Source organism: Doryrhamphus excisus, linkage group LG16, assembly GCF_037039965.1.
Source record: "Doryrhamphus excisus strain RoL-2023G ecotype Guam linkage group LG16, RoL_Dexc_Guam_v1.1, whole genome shotgun sequence".
Lineage (NCBI taxonomy): Eukaryota > Metazoa > Chordata > Actinopteri > Syngnathiformes > Syngnathidae > Doryrhamphus > Doryrhamphus excisus.
Window position 1 is genome coordinate 2,342,080 of NC_136372.1, and position 24,396 is coordinate 2,366,475.

At 43.5% G+C, this 24,396-nt stretch overlaps 1 protein-coding gene across 2 annotated transcripts; it reads right to left on the reverse strand.

Annotated features, from left to right (window-relative positions):
* Positions 1-365: 365 nt before the first annotated feature.
* Positions 366-20,934, reverse strand: LOC131103318 (SH3 and cysteine-rich domain-containing protein 2-like). Of its 2 annotated transcripts, XM_078797366.1 has the most exons (12): positions 20,554-20,934; positions 20,330-20,398; positions 13,087-13,441; positions 11,680-11,774; positions 9,694-9,778; positions 7,574-7,689; positions 6,945-7,014; positions 6,772-6,845; positions 6,610-6,701; positions 3,072-3,123; positions 2,033-2,170; positions 366-1,944 (listed from the first exon to the last, which is right to left on the reverse strand). In XM_078797366.1, the coding sequence occupies exons 2-12, from the start codon at positions 20,396-20,398 to the stop codon at positions 1,846-1,848; spliced, it is 1,245 nt and encodes a 414-aa protein (XP_078653492.1). In that variant the 5' UTR covers positions 20,554-20,934; the 3' UTR covers positions 366-1,845. The 2 variants fall into 2 exon arrangements, with proteins under 2 accessions (XP_078653492.1, XP_057905455.2); XM_058049472.2 differs by having other exon boundaries at positions 20,330-20,933.
* Positions 20,935-24,396: the final 3,462 nt, after the last annotated feature.

A 24,396-nucleotide genomic window follows, 5' to 3' on the forward strand; every position in this document is an offset into this window, starting at 1 on the left:
AGCGTGTCAGCGTGCGTGTTTTAGTTAAAGTGAGAAGAGGCATCAATGATTGCATCAGTGTATGCAAATGGAGGCCCTCGGGCACGTGCTACTGCAGGAGCACACAGCGTGGAGTGCTAAAGTGCTACCAGTCAGGTAGAAATGACAGCTCTTTTAAGAGCGCGATTATCATGCAGGGTGAAAGCACTGCAACACTTTTGACTTACATCACAAAGCCCATGCGGTACCTCGGAATTACCGCATCCCGCTCACCAAAAAACAAACCAAAAGTCCAAGTTTGCCACAATCCGTTATTTCGCGTCCTTTTTTCCTGCTTTTCAACAACAAAAACAAAGACACAAACAAGAGAAGAGTTCATAGGACAAAAGATGTTTTATTGAGGTGTGCCATAAAAACATACAGTACATGTCGCAAACATGGCTTCCGAAGGCGAGATGCTACTATGAAACCAAAGTGTTACCTACGCCAAAAACAAAGACCGAACATTGTCGTCTCATCACTGGACTACAACAACGAGAGAAAAGGGCGGGGCCTCGCCACCGAACAACTGCTGAAGCTAAGCTATGGCTACGGATGAAAGGATCTTTGCTTTGAGCGGAGGCGTCACTCTGCGTGACTGAGCCGACGTTCCGCACACATGAAAGTCGCATGGCTCCACCGTCGAGTCACATCAATAGGAAAAAGGATGAGGGAGGAAGTCAAGCAGGAAGCGGGACAGGACTTTGGATCAATGATGAGTCATGCCACACGGGTCCACACACACACACACACACACACACACACACACACACACTGACCTGACCGTGATGGTTCAACACACACGTCACTTGCCGTCGCCGTCTTGGTCCCATGCCAAAATATGTCTGTCCTTTGTAATCACTCCCAATAGGAGGCAAAGCCCGTGCCTGATGCTTTCATACACCTGCTGTGATTCCGTGACGTCAAGCTGCTTCATTCAAAGCCCATTTCTATCATGACTTTGCATTTTAATTAGACTCTCCGACAAGAGACAAGCAATTATGCAGAGTAAAGTCGCATTAATTCTCTATTATTAACACGCGCAGCAACAAAAGCATCAAGGTTGTGTTTTTTTGACCGTCTTCTGCTGCAGACTCACTGATTGATTTTTATAAATAATAATTGCAGCCGTCCTCTCAGTGACAACACGACACAAAATTGCATAAAATTCCCTTTCGGATATTCCCGACCGCTACCACAGGCGACAGTAGGCATTAGAAGAAATTTTAGTAGCATTTCTTTTAAGATTTAGCTTCTAACCCTGAGAAATTTTATGCACTTTTATTCCGATACCGCAACATAGATTTGACACAAATCGGTGGTGCCAGTTAGAAAACACATTACGATTATGTACGATGTACGGTGGCCTTTTAGGGTCAAACGTAAGCTGAGCTAGCTAGCTACTCACTACTCACATTTTCGGATTTTGCTTGGTAGTAAATGTATTTAAGAGCACAAGTCAAATATTCTTGTTTTCGAAAAGATTGGAAATGTGTGTTTTCTGCTGATTCTGATGCTAAGGTAACATGCTAACGTGACAGATATGCTGGATGAGACGTAGCAAGTGTGTAGAAAGATGACGGATTCCTCCCACACAAGGTGGACGGAGACTAAAACTAAAGTGGCAACTGTTAGCCCAAATGTAAACATCCAGTCTTAGTCCACTCCTCCAGCTGCTTTTGGGGAGTCCAAGAAGTTCAAGACTTACAGTGAGGAGACTCTTTATCTCCTTCGTCATCAGGAGGAGACAACAAAGATGGGTCCAGTTCTTCTGAGTCGGTGATGACGATGGCTCAAAGTTTCAGAATGCGCCTTGTGGCGGCACGCTTAGATCTCCTCGATGGATTCGGCCGGGACGAGGCCTCTCTTCTTGCCGCTGCTGAGCTTCACAAACATCTCGCCGTCTTCTCGCTTGCCCACGCAGATCTGACAAAAGAAGAAACAAGTTTTATCCTTTAGAAGATCATGCTCTGTTTCCAAAATGTACCAAATGGAATTCTCGTGTATCTGTTACCTGTGCTTCCTTTACGGCCATGTGTCCTCTCTCGCGGATGCCAGATGTTCCCTGAATGACGCGCCACACTCGCTCTCCAGGGCGGACCCGCTGCACGAAGTTGGCGGGGAAGAAACCCACCCTGTCGCCGCTCTTGCCCTGAGAAGAAACCAGGTCGGGGATGACTTCTGTGACGTAATACGGCGTCCAATCAAGTTGTGACTTTATGCACACGTGGGTTTTGGTGAAGTTAACGTGAATGGGTTCATTTCCTGTTGGAATGTTCCGGTCTTTCAGTCTGTTGGGTGTACATATAAATTATTTAAAAAGTACATGTAGCTATTAATAATAACAACTGAAAAAGTATACAATAACAATAACTCATGTATAATAAAGTCTACACTTTTATATTTCATTCACATTCATTTGAAATGAGACATTTTGCATACTAACAAAACATAACAACAACGCAATAAAAGCAAGGTTGTTGTAAGAACACTGTGTGTGTGTGTGTGTGTTGACGCACTAACACAGTGACAAACAAGAAAAGCGGCTCCACTGGAGGTGAAAATCGCTGCCGGCGAGATTGAATTCGTTTTCAATAAATTAGCATAAGCAGGTACAAGATTTGTTTTCTTAATTGCATCTTTTTTTTGGTCATCACATATTTCAGAGCTCGGGAGGGGCAGCGACGACGCACTCCTCCCAACAATGACTGCTGATTGAAGAAGCCGCGGCAGATTCTCATCATTTAACGCACGGGACGTGCAGCAAAGGCTGCAAGCATCTTGGACACACACACACACACACACACACACACACACAGATGTCCATTAGTTTCCATGTGGAAGCCCATTAGAGGCTCAATAAAAAGGATGTGAGGCTTCAACACCAGTCAGCCTTATTATGTTCTACGCGTTTTGTTCATCTCTTTTGGAGCCTGTGTGTGGCTGAGCAGGTGTTACCTAAACACATCCATTACCACACACACACACACACACACACACACACATGCATAATAGACACCATGCACAGGTGTGCAAAATGATTGCCCACCCACCTTCCACCACTCCTCGTTGGAGTCGTCAGTGACCTGCACTCGATCACCCGGACTAGAAGAGATAAGAAGACGGAGGAAAGAGCAAAAGGTGAAAAAGGCTTGATTTAATATGAATGACGTCTGGAGTCGTCCCGAAAGTGGTGCTATCAGGAATTCAACCCACGTTTTGCTTCTAAAAATCCAAATTTGGACCACCGTCCAGCATGAGCTTGCGTTTTCTTTTCCTTCCATTTTTATTCCCACAATGTACCAAACAAGCAGCGTGCAACAAAAGGCCCCCAGACCTCAATTTGGACACCTTAGAGTTTTTGCAGTCATGTATCCCAAACCGGGCGGCACGGCGGTCGAGTGGTTAGCGCGCAGACCTCACAGCTAGGAGACCAGGGTTCAATTCCCACATTCCAAAAACATGCTAGGTTAATTTGGCGACTCCAAATTGTCCATAGGTATGAATGTGAGTGTGAATGGTTGTTTGTCTATATGCGCCCTGTGATTGGCTGGCCACCAGTCCAGGGTGTACCCCGCCTCACGCCCGAAGACAGCTGGGATAGGCTCCAGCACCCCCCGCAACCCTCGTGAGGAATAGCGGTAGAAAATGAATGAATGAATGAATGTACCAATCAAGCAGCGGGCAACAAAAGGCCCCCAGACCTCAATTTGGACACCTTAGAGTTTTTGCAGTCATGTATCCCAAACCGGGCGGCACGGTAGTTGAGTGGTTAGCGTGCAGACCTCACAGCGAAAAGACCAGGGTTCAATTCCCACATTCCAAAAACATGCTAGGTTAATTTGGCGACTCCAAATTGTCCATAGGTATGAATGTGAGTGTGAATGGTTGTTTGTCTATATGTGCCCTGTGATTGGCTGGCCACCAGTCCAGGGTGTACCCCTATCTCACCCGAAGACAGCTGGGATAGGCTCCAGCACCCCCGCGACCCTCGTGAGGAAAAAGCGGTAGAAAATGAATGAATGAATGAATGTACCAATCAAGTAGCGGGCAACAAAAGGCCCCCAGACCGCAATTTGGACACCTTAGAGTTTTTGCAGTCATGTATCCCAAACCAGGCGGCACGGTGGTTGAGTGGTTAGCGTGCAGACCTCACAGCGAAAAGACCAGGGTTCAATTCCCACATTCCAAAAACATGCTAGGTTAATTTGGCGACTCCAAATTGTCCATAGGTATGAATGTGAGTGTGAATGGTTGTTTGTCTATATGTGCCCTGTGATTGGCTGGCCACCAGTCCAGGGTGTACCCGGCCTCTCGCCCGAAGACAGCTGGGATAGGCTCCAGCACCCCCCGCGACCCTCGTGAGGAAAAGCGGTAGAAAATGAATGAATGAATGAATGAATGAATGTACCAACCAAGCTGCGGGCAACAAAAGGCCCCCAGACCTCAATTTGGACACCTTAGAATTTTTGCAGTCATGTATCCCAAACCGGGCGGCACTGCGGTCGAGTGGTTAGCGCGCAGACCTCACAGCTAGGGGATCAGGGTTCAATTCCCACATTCCAAAAACATGCTAGGTTAATTTGGCGACTCCAAATTGTCCATAGGTATGAATGTGAGTGTGAATGGTTGTTTGTCTATATGTGCCCTGTGATTGGCTGGCCACCAGTCAAGGGTGTACCCAGCCTCTCGCCCGAAGACAGCTGGTATAGGCTCCAGCACCCCCCGCGACCCTCGTGAGGAAAAGAGGTAGAAAATGAATGAATGAATGAATGTATCCCAAACCTATCCCAAGCATTTCTGTGGTCAAAAGTAGCCTTTTCCGTGCAGCGTGTCTCCCATGGTTGCCAATGTTTTTTCCAATGTTTTTAACAAAAAAGTCCATTTGAAAATCAACACCGCTTCTGCTTCTTCTTAAAGTCCAGTGAGAACACAGTGTGAGCGATCCATCTCTGTTTGTGATGCGGTGCTGCCTCAAGCATGTTTATCAGAGCGGCTTACAAGCTGACGTCGACGGCGCTGAAGCCGACCTGACCTGCATGCAAACTATTTATTAGGCACCCACCTGGCCGCTATTTTTTTCTTGCTTTCAGCAAACTTCTCATGCGCAAAACACCAACAGAGTGTAAGCGTCCGTCCTAGATAGAGTAGTCGTCCCACTTGTGTACGTTACATCTCCCGGGTGTCCACTCAGTACTGGCCCACATCGCACAAAGTTGCACATGCTTCAAAACTAGCCTAGCCGTGAATCTATTGTTACACAGGGAACTGTTCATTCGCTTTCTGTGCTGCTTATTTATCCTCACAGGGGGGCGAGGGTATGCTGGAGCCTATCCCAGCTAACCTCGGGCAAAGGGTGGGGGATACCCCAGACTGGTAAAGTAAATTATCAAATATTAACTTAATTAATTCATTCATTTTCTACCGCTTATCCTCACAAGAGTTGTGGGGGTATGCTGGAGCCTATCCCAGCTAACCTCGGGCGAGAGGCGGGGTACATCCTGGACTGGTAAAGTAAATTATCAAATATTAACTTAATTAACTTCATTAATTTTCTACCGCTCGTCCTCACGAGGGTTGCGGGGGTGCTGGAGCCTATCCCAGCTAACCTTGGGCAAAGGGGGGAGATACCCTGGACTGGTAAAGTAAATTATCAAATATTAACTTAAATAATTAATTCACTTTCTAACGCTTATCCTCACGAGGGTCGCGGGGGGTGCTGGAGCCTATCCCAGCTGTCTTCAGGCGAGAGGCGGGGTACATCGCGGACTGGTAAAGTAAATTATCAAATATTAACTTAATTCATTCATTCATTTTCTACCGCTTATCCTCACAAGGATCGCAGGGGTATGCTGGAGCCTATCACAGCTGTCTTCGGGCGAGAGGCGGGGTCCACCCTGGACTGGTGGCCAGCCAATCACAGGGCACATTCATTCATTTTCTACCGCTTATAGCAGGGGTGCTGGAGCCTATCCCAGCTGTCTTCGGGGGAGACTGGTGGCCAGCCAATCACAGGGCACATATAGACAAACAACCATTCACACTCACAGTCATACCTATGGACAATTTGGAGTCGCTAATTAACCTAGCATGTTTTCGGAATGTGGGAGGAAACCGGAGTACCCGGAGAAAACCAATTCATGCATGGGACAAACATGGGGCAAACTCCACACAGAGATGGCCGAGGGTGGAATTGAACGCGGGTCTCCTAGCTGTGAGGCTTGTGTGCTAACCACTCGCCCGCTGTGCAGCCCAATTCTACATTTAAAAACAGGAAAACGAGATCACACACAAGAGCTAATTTTCCCGAAGTGTCCTCCCTTATCATCCTGCTACTTTTAAATTGAACTTTTCCATCCTCTGCCAATTTGTTCACACCTGATAATTTACCCAGCCAACCAACACCCCCTACCCCACCTCATCCAGCAGCTATACAGTGTCTTTATCCCCCCCCCCCCCCGCTGGGAGCACAGCCTCTACGTGAGGACAGAGTTTATAATTAGTCGTCCTAAAGGTGTCCTCTGCAGACACACTTTCATCCTGGCCAGCCAACACCAAATGACGCATTCAGGGTGGAGGTTGTTTACTCACTGGAGTTCCAGGTCGTTGTGTTCCTGAGGCAAAAACCTGTAGAGCGCCACGTAGGTGTGGATGGAGTGCACCTCGATGCGTTTGGGGGTCACCTGGACACAGAAATTAGGGCATGAGACTACGAGGCGTGTAAAATGGATGGGGCAGACATGGAGACGTCACCTCGGCGGGTGTTTCGGTTTGGCTATCTTCTTCCTCCTTGTCCAACTCAGCGTCCTGGGCAGCCATATCTGCAGCTAGAAGGAGTTTAAAAAATATATAATATAGGAGTTTAATAAATATATATAGCAACATGTTTAATACAGTATGCATGTAAACAGTGTGAGTGTGTTTACCTGCCGTTTCCTGAGGGATCTCCTCCTCCATGCTGCACTGTCTCACCTGCCCCTCCTCACCTGCTTCACCCTTCAATTAAAAGTATAATAAAATAAAATAATAAATAATAATAATAAAATAATGTCAATGGTGTGTTAGTACACAAAAAGCACATGCATTGCAATTTCTTTCTTTTTAACGTACAAATCTTACTACATTTTTATGAAGAATTCTTGACTTTATTCTTGGAGAATTATATATTTTTTTATTGTCTTCACTAGCCTGGAAATATGCCCCCTAGTGGCTTTAGAGCATCATTTCTATCATCATTTTCTATGATAATCTTGTAGAAAAACTAAATTACTTGGACTCACTACCGCCTCTTAAGGCACAATATGGTATTACATGTTGAGACATGCAGTTAGAATGCAATTTCAGCCATTATCTCTACAGCAAAAATTTACTTTAAATCAAGTAAAATGTTCTTTACTTAATTTTTATTTATGAATTGGCAATTTAGGATAAAGACACCGAAACAAAAAATGTGGATGTTTCTGTGTGGATGCTCCGTTTTGGTGTGCCGCCATGGAGACTTTATCTCCAGCACACAGCATGTGTGTATCCGCCCACGGCGCCACTCATGTCATACCAGGCTTCGAGTCGGCGACTCCGACATGCTGCCGAAACTGGAGCGGCTCATCTGCGCCAGCGACGTCCCGTAACGTAAGGCGGCGTACACGGGATCCACGCGTCCCCACACCGCCTCTGAAAGCAGACAATTAGAAGTCAAGCACATGTTAATTTAATACATATCCATTTAGGATTGGGAATATTGTGCCCTATGCCAGTCTGGAAAAAGTCGGGGAGGGGTTCTAAATATAGCAAATGTGACCCACTTTGGTTGGCAGTCACAAGTTAAAATCGACATACAGCTTTTACTCACTTAAAAGAGGCCATGTGCACAATTGAAATGATTTATGATTGTGTGTTTTAAGAGTATTTTTTACGAGTATTTCTTCTCTTAGAAGCTCTTTGTGTGTGCTTTTATGTCAATACATGAGATTATCCCTGCCATAAATTGTTTTTTTTTTTAGGGGGTTTCAAGATTCAGACAACTCATTCCGGTGCTTACCACTCAGAATTCTGCATTCGGAGCAGGTAGAGAAGTATCCTAGCAGATGGCGCAATGACTAAAAAGGCTTTTTCCATCAGAATATTGATGCTATATTAAATTATTGTTTTCCTGCTGACTCTCCGTCCTTTCTCCATAGCGGTGGCGGTGCATTTAAAATTCGTACTTTATTTAATTGCGTTTTTTTTTTTGTATTAGATGCACAAGAGAATGTCATCCACGAATGCTGCCTGGCAACAAGTGGCCAGGCATACAAGTGATATGACCAGGAAGTATTAATATTTATGACAGTAGCCATACAGTATCAGCAGTGATTTAATTGTGAGATGGTTTATAAAAAACATATAGTATAGTTTATAGTATATTTAGTGTATGTGTTGGTGCCTATTTGTCTACCTGCCATCTCTCCCTGTCTGTTCTCTGATGTGTGTGGCAGCCAAGCCAACAGGAGCTTGCATGTAACTGAAAATTACTTAAAAATAGATAACTTTTAGATAACTTTTTCCCATGCTAACGCATTAAAATGAAGCTAATGGGGTACAAGTGCATTTAGCCCACGAATGCTGCCTAGCAACAAGTGGTCGGGCATACAAGTGACATGACCAGGAAGTGTAATTATTCACGATAGTACGGTAAATATACAAATTGGTTAAATGCTTTGTCGACTTTGATGTCAATACAGGAAAATTCGCATTAGGGGCATGTAGAGAAGTGCCCCACCTGATTAAAAAACATCATCCTATCAACATAGTGATTTAATTGTGAGCATTGTTTTTCTAAATCGTCATGTTAGTGCGTGTACGAGTCTATTTGTGTTCCTGCCGGATCTCTCTATCCTTTCTCTGAGCCATCTGAGTCAGTATGGCACCACTGGGGGCATTTATATCTATATCTATGAAGCATTCTAGCAGAGTTATGGTTAAGTTGAGGCCTCAGTATGTGTTTGTCAGGTGGTCATCATGATGTGTGTGTGTAGGTTAATTGTGCCCTTTATCAAGGACGCTAAGACGAAGTGACAGCACGAGGCGCGAACGTTGATTCAGCGCGGCAGCTGAATCGCGGACGCAGGTGTTTGGACCTCATCATCATCACCAGCGTGATACAGTATGGAGGCCTGTTTAAGCACAGGAGGATTCCAGTCAGGTGTTGTGTGATGTTGGCTGCTGATGGTGGGATTGTGTATTGGCTGCAAGCCATCGTGCGCCGCTTTGTCGATACTTTACCGTCAGCGAGAGGGAGATATAATAACATCTCGATGCATCTTATCTACGCCTCGGCTACTTGATGTTGTACTCATCACATCGATGATACAGTGGACGATAGGGCGTGAGGTATTTGAATGTAATATAGACGTCAATGCCTGAACAAAATGTTTTATGCTAAGTAGCCGCTCGCAAAATTAGAATAATACACTTTAAGCCTGCTTTGTGAATGTAGAATTTTGTCTTTTTTATGGGGTTGTCAAATCCAAACTGGAATTAAAGTGAAAAAAATCCCATGAATTTTGTTGCGGCTGGTCCAGGCATTGTTTTTCTTCCTCGGGGAGGTCGGATGGGAGTCATTCCGGCTGTAATTGGGTGCAATGGACAAGCAATCTGATGCAACAACAACATAAAAAAAGACACACACACACACACCTTGACTCGGCTGCACTTCCTTGACGACGGCCAGTTGGTCAGAGACCAGCATGGGCGAGCTGAAGTTTCGCTTGAAGGCGCCAGACTAATGGAGGACAGCAGAGAGCATAATGATTTTCAGTTTCCATTATTCCCAGTTCCAAGGCTGAGCTGATGGCCACACTAATGTCCCCCCCAGCGCAACCATTTGGGGACATTAAGGGAGTCATTTAAAAAGAGACGAACTGGACATGTGAGCCGCATCCAAACATCCTGGACATCAGTTGGCTTGCTAACACGTAACGCAGCACATACACACACACACGTACACACACGATTGCACAAAGCTGTCATTTCACACTGAATTAAGCACAATAAGCGTCGCAGCTGAGATACGGGCTTCGTCGCTGTCTTGACTTGCAAATGAGCCACTCTGTCACATTATGTGGAGAGAAGACACTCGCAAGGTAATCACAGATTCCTTTGTTCCCGCCAAGATGCTGGTGTTTGCCGCGGGATGGGCCCCGCCTCTCCATGCCCTCCTCATTCTTCACCGCTCACCCTCTTGGAGACTCTTGAATGCATCGCTCTTAAAATGGCACGCTTGCATGCTAATTGCACGCCTGGCTAACAATAAATATTTGGCTGAAAATAGATACGGGACACACCTCCTAATCCGTCAGGTTGGTAGAGACAACTTCTGTCATCCATTTATGTGTTCAACTTCTTGGGAGGACAATTTTCTCTTTCAATCCATTTTCTACTGCTTATCCTCACCAGGGTATGCTGGAGCCTATCCCAGCTGTCTTCAAGCTGTCTTCAAACGAGAGGCGCGGTACACCCTGGACTGGTGGCCAGCCAATCACAGGGCACATATAGACAAACAACCATTCACACTCACATTCATACCTATGGACAATTTGGAGTCACTAATTTTTGGAACGTGGGAATAATCAGGACTACCCGGAGAAAACCCACACATGCACAGGGACAACATGCAAACTCCACACAGAAATGGCCGACTGTGGGATTGAACCCGGGTCGAGTACACAACCATGTGTGGAATTGAACTCGGGTCTCCTATTTGTGAAGCCCCGAAAAGGTTTTATTTCATTTTATTTACAAATTTGGGTAATAAGAGTTTAAAAGTCAATATAGGGGTGTTATTTCATGTCTCGAGAGCTCTCATAATGCTTAAATATTCATTTATTTTCTACCGCTTATGCTCACGAGGGTCGCGGGGGTGCTGGAGCCTATGCCAGCTGTCTTGGGGCGAGAGGCGGGGTACACCCTGGACTGGTGGCCAGCCAATCACAGGGCACATTCATTCATTTTCTACCGCTTACCGCAGGGGTGCTGGAGCCTATTCCAGCTGTCTTTGGACGAGAGACGGGGTACACCCTGGACTGGTGGCCAGCCAATCACAGGGCACATATAGACAAACAACCATTCACACTCACATGCATATGCTCCACTATTAAATAGCAATAAACCACGAGATATGAATGAATCAATAAAATCTGACCAGGGAGAGGATTGCAGTTTTCCAAGCATTGTTTATACTTGGCTGCACGGTGTTCGAGTGGTTAGCGCGCAGACCTCGTAGATAGGAGACCCGAGTTCAATCCCACCCTCGGCCATCTCTGTGTGGAGTTTGCATGTTCTCCCCGTGCATGCGTGGGTTTTTTTTCCGGGTACTCCGGATTCCTCCCACATTCCAAAAACATGCTAGGTTAATTAGCGACTCCAAATTGTCCATAGGTATGAATGTGAGTGTGAATGGTTGTTTGTCTATATGTGCCCTGTGATTGGCTGGCCACCAGTCCAGGGTGTACCCCGCCTCTCGCCCGAAGACGGCTGGGATCGGCTCCAGCACCCCCCGTGACCCCCCCGTGGTTTATACTTTCACCCCCAGCTACCATCAGAAACTTCATATGTATTCATATATCCATATATTCAGCAACACTCTGAATTGATATTCTGCATGTACGTATACGTATACTATACCTTTCCATAACACGGCTGCTGTGAAAGTTCCGAGGTGCACCACAGGTGAGCCGCCAACTTGCACGTTTTGCATCGCAGAGCTTGTTTGGAGTTTCCTGCAGGGACGGATCAACAGAACAGAGACAGAATGAGAGCAGAAAAAAAGTCACACAAAATTCAAAACCACAAGAGGAGGGATGTGTGTGTTGGGGGGGGGGGGGGGTCTTGAGACGACGTGGGCGGATGCTGAGGTGGCATATACTCAGGTGGTGGCCCACTTTCCCTGCGAGTCGTGGCGACACCAACAGCTTGACAGTCTCCCGAAACCAGCTGGAAATATTTCAGTCATAATTGATTTGTCACGGTGCCAATCTCTGTGTAATAAAAGCGCCGCCAAATGATGCTCCTCGTGTTTTTAAATGATTAACGCACCCTTTTTCCATCCCATCCCACAAAGAAATAGAATTCATTTTGCGGGAGATTTGTTCTATTTAGACATCAGCAGTTCTTTTTACGACAATCAAACCAATCAGACGTCTTCATTAAAGCCGAAAAGACCAGCAGGAGGCTGCAGGGGAAGCGAGACGATGCATCACGTAAAAAAAATAAAGATGCGATACAATGCACGCTGGGAATAAAAACATCATCAAACATTACAACACAAGAGGAGCAGCTTGTAGTCTATAATCCATCACCGTGACAGGAAGTACAGCCAGCAGAAACAGGAGCTCGACTAAAAATAAAAGCACACAGACTCACGTATTCGCACACAATTGCAGCACTGAAAACACTGAAAACTATAAACACAGCAAGGTCTTCAAAGTGAATGCCTCACCTCCTAGATCAGGGGTCTCAAATGTGCCAAATGTGGCCCGCAGGACACTAGTTTGAAAGTTTAATGTTAGTGCGGCCCGCGCAAGTTTTGATATGGATGCTGTATGGTATCATGTACCCAGAAAAAATGATTACATTTGATTAAAAGGTTAAATAACTGTTAATAGTTATCCTCCCTATCCGTGTGGAAGTGGTAAGTTTTATTTATTTAAGTTTAAAGGAAATAACTTGAAGGCTACCGTTTAGGTCACTAGCTCTCTAGTTTGCGAGTTAGCATGTGTCTCAAGACCCTGCAGTTGCGCAATATGTTGTAAATAAAAAGAGTATAAATGTGACTATAGTCGTGTTTTGTCATGTTTGAGACCCCTGTCCTAGATCCTAAAACTCCTGAATAAGTTGACAGGAAGTCACAATTATGTATGACACTAGTAAGCATGTATTAATGTAAGTCCATCCATCCATTTGTTTTCTACGCTGCTTATATGCTATAGAAGTATATAATGTAAGTCACTTGGTGAGTAAATAAGAAAATGAATAGGTAACATGGCTGAAGTATGTATAAGTCGAATATGAAATCAGAGAGAGGACGCTGACCTACGATCATGTTCTTGCAGAGCTGGCAGTTGGTGGGCTTGCGAAAAACGTGGTCCTGGAAGCAGTGCGTGATCTGGGCCTGGGCGGGCTTGGAGGACAGAGATGGGGACAAGCTGAGAGACGGGGAGTGGGACGAGATGGAAGGGTTGGGGCTGACGGACGGAGAGCGGGACGGCGAGCGCTCCTCGCCCCCCACCAGTGGAGAGCCCGGCATCAGCTGCAGCGGCGGCGGCGAGGGAGGCGGCGGGTCCGTGATGAAGTCCGGCGGGAGGCGGGCGTCGCTGTAGGACCTTTGGAAGAAGTTCTCCACGCTCTTACTGCGCATGAAGGACAGCGAGCGCTTCAGCCTCTGGAGCTACACACACACACACACACACACACACACACACACACACACACATAAGGAAGCTTTCATTTAACAGCAAGTGCAGCAGATTCCTAAAAACAGTAGAAAACATCTGTGACTTATGTCATAAAAACAGAAGTTAAGTAAAATAAAGTAAAATAAAGTAAAATAAAGTAAAATAAAGTAAAATAAAGTAAAATGAAGTAAAATAAAGTAAAATAAAGTAAAATAAAGTAAAATGAAGTAAAATAAAGTAAAATAAAGTAAAATAAAGGTTGTTTGTCTATATGTGCCCCGCGACCCTCGTGAGGAAAAAGCGGTAGAAAATGAATGAATGAAGTAAAATAAAATAAAGTAAAATAAAGTAAAATAAAGTAAAGGTTGTTTGTCTATATGTGCCCCGCGACCCTGGTGAGGAAAAAGCGGTAGAAAATGAATGAACGAAGGAAAATAAAATAAAGTAAAATAAAGTAAAACAAAGTAAAATAAAGTAAAATAAAATAAAGGTTGTTTGTCTATATGTGCCCCGCGACCCTGGTGAGGAAAAAGCGATAGAAAATGAATGAACGAAGGAAAATAAAATAAAGTAAAATAAAGTAAAACAAAGTAAAATAAAATAAAGGTTGTTTGTCTATATGTGCCCCGCGACCCTGGTGAGGAAAAAGCGGTAGAAAATAAAATAAAATAAAATAAAATAAAATAAAATAAAATAAAATAAAATAAAATAAAATAAAATAAAATAAAATAAAATAACACGCCGGTCGATCTGTGACTAGCTTTTCAGCCGAAGCTTGTTAGCGACAGCAGAGCACTCCTGTACATCTTCCATATAGAAGATCTATGACTAACAATTTTGCAGTTGATTCCTAAAAACTGCAAAACACTCCTGTTACGTAGTAGATCTTTGACTACAGTCTTTGTAGTACTATGTCATGTAAAAGATCTTTCACTTGTGTTTTTGAGGAAGATACTTCAAAACCGCAGGCAACAAATAGAGGATCTTTGACTAGCGTTTTAAGAGTAAGAATTGAAGAGCTTCGCTTGTAAAGTCCCAAACACCAAAGAGCGAATCTTCAGCGTGGGGGCAAAAGTATTGAGACGCAGCGGTTTGCAGAGACCGATCGGACCAAACGGACTCAACGGAAAGCGGTCCCAGCAGGTTGGCAGCCGCTAGAACTGCAAAGAAAACACCACATTTTCTTCCATTTTCACTTGTTGTAAAGGTGTCATGGAGATAAGCGATCAGCCTGATCGCCCTTGAGATATATACGTGTAAATAGTATTTTCCTGGTGGTGGTTGTTGGTGAGCGGCGGCCATTGTGATCAAACGGCGTGATCGTCTATGAGAAGCCTTTCCTCTGGGCCACTAATCTTGATTGCGCCGCGGCCGGCGTGACACGAAGCGACATCAGAGCACACCTTGGGTCACGCGTATTGACAAAACCTGACCTCGACTGCATCCAGGACCGCGGGGTCTTTGATTGATGGATTTGTAAAAAGTCTAGCAGGATCAGCCCAAGTTTCCTGTCACCCCCGAGATGACGCTACTTTACCCGAGGACAGGAGTCCATTTATTATTGAGGCGGCATGCAAGCGGCTGCGAGACACCTCCAGTGAGGCATGGAAAGAAAGAAGCGATCAACACGAGCAGACATAATCAGTCGAGCGCTGACACTGTGTGTACGCACACCTCGTTGCACTCGGTGCCAAACGTAATCACTTTACAGGGACATGCTGTTTACAGCTCTGTGAACAAAACACTTTGTCTGTGTGTGTGTGTCTGTGTGTGTGTGTGCAGTGCAGCTTTGTAGACTTTCACATTACAGATGCATGCTAATACGAGCTACGGAGGGAACGCATGAATACCTGCATTGATGTTAAACTACCCTGAGTGACTTTTAATGATGCTCTAATAGCGCATAAGTACAATGACTTAATAGTACATCTATTAACGCCACAAGGCCACCCCCGCCAAATAATTATTGCGAAATATGATCAATTTAAAATATGTCTAGTGTATTAGAAATGTGTTGCTTTGTCGCCTTGATGCTGGAATTGAGACATTTAAAAAATACTTTTAGTAAACATTACTGGGGACATGTTGTTTTGGGTGTGTGTAGCTTTATGCTAACTGCTTTAATGGCTTTTCATGGCGTCATAAAAAACATATGGATGTGAAACCGCCTCTGACCCCCCCCCCAGTGAGAGAGATAGATGGGTGGGTGTATACCCCCACCAAAACAAAACAGGCTTTGCTACACGTCTTAAAGTGCAAACTATCCTATGCATCAATCAGCTGTAAGTTTTTGTTTTTCTTGCGCAAATAGGCTAAGTTCCTATTAAAATGCGAGTGTAATATTAGCACTTTAGCATCGTATGGCTATGCTAATGTTTGTGTCCTTCACGTTGGGTTGTTGTAGGCGACATATGGCATCTATTGCGTTGATTTTTGTCTGTTTCCTGCTGTTTGTCCAACATTTCCCAGCATTTCTGTCAACTGATTGGTTTAATAGCTAAAAAAAATAAACATTGATGTGTCCACAGGATATATTTATCCTTGCAGCGTCGTGTTGTTTGTACATTTCTGACCTCTGTGTATGTTGTCTATATATATCAACCTCATCTAGGGAGACAATCATGTGATGCCATAAGAGCTTTGATATAGAATTATGGCTGCTGTGGGACGCATTGATCTGGTGCCCCGTGTGTGTCTGAGAGAAGATTATTATAGGCTTTCAGCGAGAGCCTGTCATGAGGCTGCCGTACGGACCGGAGACATTGACTGACAGCAATGAACACCTTGCAGCCAGTCACGTATGTTTCTTATTTTTCCCCCTTAATATTATGTTCCACGTGCTCACCTCATATAATGATCACACGAGATGACACTCGTGATCTCGACTGACGGCGCTAATGATGAAACGGAACATGAGAGGAAGGCTTTTTAGGTAGATGATTAGATCAGCTGCAACTGAGACACGAAGCCCGGCTTCTGTCATTTGTTCTAATTGAAGGACCCCGGGACTCTTCCTTTATTTGGCTCATCGGGTCAGACTATTAATATGCAGCACACATGTACAAAAATAACTGGATATTATTAAACGACACTATAGAGAAATACCTCGTTTATCACGGTTGATTGTTTCCAGACCCGATCGTGATAAGTGAATTTCGGCAAAGTAGGAGTCCTTATTTATGAATCAAACATTTTCATTGTTTTTACCGGTTTGGGGTCTTTTAAATACATTTTTTAACATTAGTAGAGCCCTCTAAACATGAAATATCACCACAATTTGGAGTCGCTAATTAACCTAGCATGTTTTTGGAAACCCGGAGAAAACCCACGCATGCACGGCCAAAGAATGAAAAAAGGTTCCTCCCATACAATGTGGAAGTGGTAAGTTGTTGGTTTATTAAGTTTTAATAAAATAAATGCAGTTATCTCTGAAGCTATAGTATAGTACAAAATATTGATTTGCCACTACTTGTTGAAGCTCATTCATCAACACATTATAAGGGGACTGTCCAAATGTCCACCCCAGTTCTCCCCTCGCATCCAAAAACACTCACTAGTGGCTCCATTTTGCTTATGACATCAGCACATATAGACAAACAACCATTCACACTCACATTCATACCTATGGACAATTTGGAGTCGCTAATTAACCTAGCATGTTTTTAGAAACCCGGAGAAAACCCACGCATGCACGGCCAAAGAATGAAAAAAGGTTCCTCCCATACAATGTGGAAGTGGTAAGTTGTTGGTTTATTAAGTTTTAAAGAAATAAATGCAGTTAGCTCTGAAGCTATATAGTACAAAATATTGATAAAAACACTCACTCGTGGCTCCATCTTGTGACATCAGCACATATAGACAAACAACCATTCACACTCACATTCATACCTATGGGGAGAACATGCATGAAATAAATTGGATATTAAAAAATAAAATATAATAATCGTCAAAAAAACAACAACTTCCAAAGCAAGCGTTGAGCTCTTCAGTGAGGAGTGTAGCAAACAATTGAGGCAGATGATGGATTTTGTGCCCATAAACAACCTCTAGGGACGCATATTACTGTTAGGTTGTCATTAAAAGCCACTTTGGCACAATAAGGGGCCTTTTAAATTGCGCAATGTTCAGTGAACAAAAAGGTCAGTCAGGCAATATGAAGGACAACTAAGTTTTCAGCCAAACACAACCTTCTTTTACAATCTTTCTTCCCCCGAGTATGTCACCAGCACGCCTTCCGAAGCGCTCCACCAACAAAAGCGCGGTGTAATTTTGGGATACAAATCTTTCACGCTTGAAACTAAGCCGTTTCATCTCGGAGCAAAGCTCGCAAAGAGCGAGTTATCATTCCGGAGGAGGTCTGCGCGCTCATTTGCATGATGATACATGATAACATACCGCCTCTACCGCGCCGCTATCTGCGTATTACTTCTCCTCACCGGTGATTTTCTCCACCTCTGTGGCTAAAATGGCGCTGTTGCATTTCTACATAGCTTAACAGCTTCTGCTGTGTCAGTCAATAAAGATCAGACGGCCTTCCTGACTGATGATGAAGAGAACCAGGTCCAGTCTCCAGTGCCACCAGGAGGAACGTGGAGTGCATCTCAAAGAATGGGAAACTTTGCCAAATGACAAAGACCTCATCCCAGCGGATCATTAGCTACACGCCGGCATCGACACCGTGTTCTTTTCCACAGCAGAACCCGTAAAGTGGAAGGTCCCGGAAGCTGCATCATTTGGAATAACATTTTAGTGGAAAAATACAAATTCAAACCTCAGCTTATCTCACAACAGCAAAAGGCTCCATCCAGTTTCTTGCTTTTTCTTTGGCTTTTTTCATGCACCACCTATTCCCAAAGAAGAAGTACACACATACCAGACTCTTTTAATGTGTTCATCTTTTGTTGTTTAATGCACTTAAATTGTTTGGACGCTTGTACGACAGGTAAACATGCGGCATCCTCTCTCATAAACACATTATAACGGGACTGTCTGTGAATGTAGCTCCAACTCCGTACAGTAGATGGCACCGTAACTCTGCTTCTTCACACACTTGTTAGAGTCATGGCGGAGGTCATTTGTTTGATCATGTGATCCATTCATTGGACTGGTGGCCAGCCAATCACAGAGCACATATAGACAAACAACCATTCACACTCACATTCATACCTATGGACAATTTGGAGTCGACAATTAACCTAGCATGTTTTTGGAATGTGGGAGGAAACCGGATTCCCCGGAGAAATGTTCTCCAAACTATGCAAACTCCACACAGACATGACCGACGGTGGGATTGAACTCATGTCTCCTAGCTGTGAGGTCTGCACGCTAACCACTCGACCGCCGTGCAGCCTCATTTGATCCACTATGCATGATATTGAACTCAATATTTTAATATAATGAGAAACTTTTTTTTTTTGCGTTGACTACCAGCTGCAACCAGCGATAAAAATTAACATCAAAAACACCGATTGGCTTGCTCCGTCAATCATAATTCTAATTCGGAATTCGGAACTAATTGAATTCTCACAGCTCATGAATACACTGTGAATGTTTTGTCGGTGTCATGTCTTTATGGAGAAGGTTAGAGATGCAAAAGACGAGAAGGAAGGGTTGCTGTCTAATGAATCAAAGCAGCGCACTAAAAGCCTTCCATTAGTGAGCTCCTGCTCTTTTAAAATGACTGTTTATAAACGTCACTAAACAAGTGGAATGGAATCCTAATCATAGAAAGAATGGACAAGTGAAGAAGTGCAGGCAGGCAGGCAGGAAGAGCGGGCATGTGCGGAACATCACATGAAGCTGAATATATGTCATATTTCCTAAGATGCTTGCAGCATGCAGGAGAAGCCAATGGAGTGCAGTACCAAGACTGACGCTGGTGCAAAATCCCATTCCACCAATATGTCACCGGATTTGGTCAAATGTGAAATTGCATTTGCAAATTCAGGACTACAAAGTAACACACTCATGCACATAAGTACACAATGTACCCTCAATTGTGTTTAGGGGAAAATAAGACATAGAAAATAATGCAGGTGCATGTTTTTTTCCACTCTTGCCGACTCATTACGGACATGTTTTATCACTTCATAACAGAGATGGCAGGCATTAAAAATTCATTACACACAACTATGATGTCATCAGCAGCGACTCAGACCTAAGGTAGAGGGGGCTGGATAATATCTATAGCAGGGATTGATCACACAGTATCGCCCACCCCTACCAGACAAAGCAGGTGGAAAAAACACATCAACTTATTGAAACATGAAATGTGAACAAGTTGTGTGTTAAGGTCTGCCTTTGAAAGCGAGACGGTTTTTGGATCCTTTAGTTGCAGCCAGGCAAAACACACATTTAATTGGAAAATCTACAAAACTCCAAAGTTGAATAAAAAAAAACTATACTGTATGTATATACAGTGGGGGCATGAGGGCTTTTATTTTATTGATATTAAATATTTTTATAGATTTTTTACAAGAAAAATCTGACAAATTTTATATAATAGGGCAAAAGCAGGCTAATAAGCAAGCCAATAATCAGGCTAATACTAGCCTACGATTACCAGTAGTAGTAATAGTCGTAATAATCAGAAGAATAATGATGATAATAATAATAATAACGATAGGCTAATTAATAATATATTTTTTTGCAGTGTTAATTGTGTGTACTTGTGTAAATTTAATGGTGGCCTAAAATTGAATATCTCTACTAAAACAGTCAAAAAATGGGAAAGTTTTTTCTCGGTTCTTGTTCGTTATTTGTTTTTTCGGTTTTTTTTTAATGTCATGTATATATATACACACACAGAGACAATATTACTAAAAAATGAATGATATAATAGATGAAATACGACATTTTCAAATACTTGTGTGTGTGTTTACCTTGGATGGCAGTGGTTGGGTGTGTAGCCTCAGCTGGGAGTCGATCTCCATCTCATTAATATCAGTCATCTTGGGCAGCCAAGTTCATAGGAAGCAGCAGAAGAAGAAAAAAAAGAGGAAATAAAAAAAATGAAGTCTTGGTTAGCTGCAAGTCCGGGAAGGTCCACGTTGAGCCATGAAGACCGTGGACAAAGTGGAACACGCCGCAGTTGAATTCCGCTGACCAGTGACGTAAAAACACCACTTCTTACGTCAGCTAAACCCCAATTAACGCTGACTACTTCTTCTTCTTATTTGTCTTCTTCTTCTACGGTGGCGACCGAAAGGAGGACTGCCCGCCCTTTCTGCCACAATGCAAGAGTAAATCAGTGCTCGTGCGTCTGAGGCACGCCCACTCGTGCCTGTGGGACGCGTGATTGGACGTCAGGCTTACAACTGTGCCACGGCGACTCACATTTACGCACGCACGAGGACCAAATGCTGCGGTGGGCGGGGCTATACTGGAAATGTTTGGATCGATCCGGCCCAGTATTGCCACAATACGGGTACTGACGCTAATACTTCTAACTTTAAACATTCCACTCATTTAACGAGTTAGCAATTTTGTTGATTATAATTACAATCCCAACACATGACAAAGATTTTAAAATGTACACGACCAACTTAACAATATAGCGAAGATTTTAAAAATCAAGTCATGGAAATTAGCATGAATTAGCATGTACATTGTGGTCTTAAAATCCTATTCAATTGTGTGGGGTGACCTAAGGTAAGGCTGTGCACATAAGATGCCCTCACAATCTGCTACATTTGGAGCACTCCTGGAAGAAGAATGTCAAAAATACAATTGAAATTATCATTAGCAATTACTGAACATGAGAATATAGAAGTATAACCCACAAAAAGTGGCATATTTTTTGCAGGAAGACAACAAATAGTATAGCTGGAATATGAATGCATGGTATTCGGTGCATGCCCAAAGAAATACTGTAAATATCTACATGACAACATAAATTAATCTTCAAAAATTAGCAAAACTGTGTGATAACAATGAAAAATAAGAAGAAAATTCAATGAAAATGTGTAAGGGGGGGGCTGTGCTGAAGTGATGCCCTCGTCATCTGCCACATTTGGAGCACTCCTGCATAGAAAAGTGGTCAAATATTCTTCATAATCTCTTTTTCCAATTGATTTCTACGAGGAAAAAATATATAAAAATTCAATTAATTTTAAATCATAAATGTAAAGGGATCCACTCCACAGTAGATCCATGTGTGCCGACGCTTCATCAGTTCTTATTTATCAAGTCAGCAGCCTACCAAAAATCGCCCGCCTCAGATTTTAAATGCAATTTGCTTTGCTGCTGGAGTTGTACCAGCAGACATCTCTCCTGGGGTGTGTTAGTAATATTGATCCCCCCCTTAGCGCCCTTCGCCCTCTTCCTCCTCCTCCTCTAGCTTCAGCAGAGAGAAAGAGATGAAAGATTGAAGCAATAAGGTGGTGGACACATGCCGCATTAAGCCAATAAAGAGAAGAACACGCCGACTTCAGGTTCAGTCTGCAGGGACGACACCGGGAAGACGGAGTTATTGTTAGCTTTATTCTGTAATGTGTTTAGTCATTTACAAAAGACCGACATACATTTTTTGGACACAAAATACCTGAAAATATAGACTACACATTCATGACTCCGCATTCACATTTTTGGTCAAATAAAAAAATGTTTTTCCCCTAAAATAGGCAGGAAAACCGCCCAATAAGTCGCTAATAATTTATAAATAGATGATGAAATATAAAGTGTACATGTACCCCTGTAAAAAAACAGTTACAGTATTACTCAGTGGTGAGTACTAATACATTCTATACTTTAAATAAAAGTTGGGATGTTTTATTTTGAAGTTGTACGACTTCCCCATCATCAGTGTAGTGCATCAACGGTAACTTACTCCACACTTGGTTCCCTAAATGAAAACCAGAACTGGGCTCATTGGGACCAAGAGAGTGGTAAGTCACTTTTGATGCACTACACTGATGACGGGGATGCCTTCAGGTCCAAAAAAAAAAACCAAGTATCCTTTCGATATGGACAAAGGTTAGTCAAAAATGGCGGACACAAGAGGAGAAATAGTGTGTGTACGTCTCGTGGCCTGGCATCGGACGATCGGAAGAAATGCTCCCAGGTTGTTTTCATGTAAACATGAAACCTTCAAGGCCCAAGCGGCGAGGCAAAAATAATAGCAAACAAATGCCTTTTGAACTGTTGCATGAATAAAGAAAAAGCACAGAACAGCCCAGGGGGGGGATTGCTGCAGGGAGGAAAAAACATGCTACGTTTTAAAAATTCAGCTTTTCATCCTTGCACACGGCACAGGCCCGCGTGAAGAGAAGCGACAACACTTCCTGAAGCTCTCCGAGGCACAAAAACAAACAGGGACACAAAAGGACTCCTGTGTGGTGGCAGCAGCAGATCGCTGTGTCATGGCGGCGTTTGCCAAACCGGGCCCACAGATGCTCTTTGCACAGACATCATCACGTCATGTGACCTCATGCACATATGCAGTCTAGTAGTCAAATGTAGTCATTTAATGACCTCACTGCGTCTATACCTGCTAAACACTCAAAAATACGTATCCAATTATAACAAAATAGACACCTATTAAGTCCAAGACAAACAAAAAAGAAATATAAAATCATAATAATCCCAAATATGCTCATTTATGACTCACTTTTGGATTAATATCCTGGCATTTGAGCAGCTATGAAAGTAGAAAATCATGCAAGTTCAATGTTGCCATCTAGCGGTGCTCCGAGGAAGCGCACCCCATGTGACAGAAAACTAGACAAGCCTTTAATAATATAAGGTATATATTTATTCATACATACATATTCATTTATAATCGGTTAATTGTACAAAAAAAAGAAAAAGGAAAAAAAGATTTACAGTAATTATATGAACTACAGTCATCGTCAAATGAAAACTCAAAACAACGCTGTTCCCCCGCCGCATCACCTCTTGCCCTCGGTGATGATGCGTTTGAGGCCCAAAAACGTCCCGTGTGGGTGTGTTAAGTGCAAGGATGCGGCAAGGAGGTTTGCTTAGTGGTGCGTTCAGGGTACTTTCTTTAAAACCTGAAGGATGTTTATAAAGTTATCGACGTGTGGCAAGGGCAAAGAAGGCGTCACCGGCGAGCTGTTTCTTCCTTCCTGTCTCCACATGGCCACCATTTTGACACTTGGCCGCTCCCTAATCCCTACACCCCCCCAACCCCTCCCCTGTAAAGGCCCGCTCAAACAAAACGGCTCAGGCGGGATTACACCGGACTCATCTCGTCTTGAATGATCCCGCCTGGCCCATCAAAAAATGATAGAATCTTCACCCCCCCCCCCCCCCCCCCCCCCGTTAAATCCAAGAGAGATTCTTCAACATTCCACGCTTGGTTTTTTCAGTCTTGCCTGGGGGGGGACAGAGTGCACGGTGAGTCGTTGGGGAAATGACAAATGAGAATCTTTCGAAAGTAGAAGAAGAACAACCAACTCGGACCAAGTCGGTCAGTCCTTGATGGAAACATTCAAGAAGTAAAGAAACCAAAACAAAAAAAACGACTTAGGGGCCCAACACTCTCGCCCGAGTATTTACAAAGGGGGGGGGGCTCAATTTGGAGACAGTGAACGCAACACGAAGCAGGTGCAATTCCTCCTTCCAAACAATAAAAATAAGCCTGACAGCCCTTTAACATTCCTTAGCACTGGGGGGGGGGGGGGGCACTCCTCATTAGACGCGCCCCCTCCCGTCCATAAAAACAAGGAGCATTCAGGCCACACTGAAGAGAAAAGTTGTAGCGTCAGAGCAAATAAAGTTGTAATATAAATAAAGTTATGAAGAAAACAAAACAATATGTCAATATGTAACGAGGAAAGAAAGTCATAATAATTGTGTGTAAAATGTAAATAATGACAAATTAAATTGGAATGTTAGGAGGAAAATTGCAATTTACAAAAAATAAAAGAAAAAAAGTGATGAATTATGGAAAATTAAGTAGCATAAAATGAGGGGAAAATCATAATTT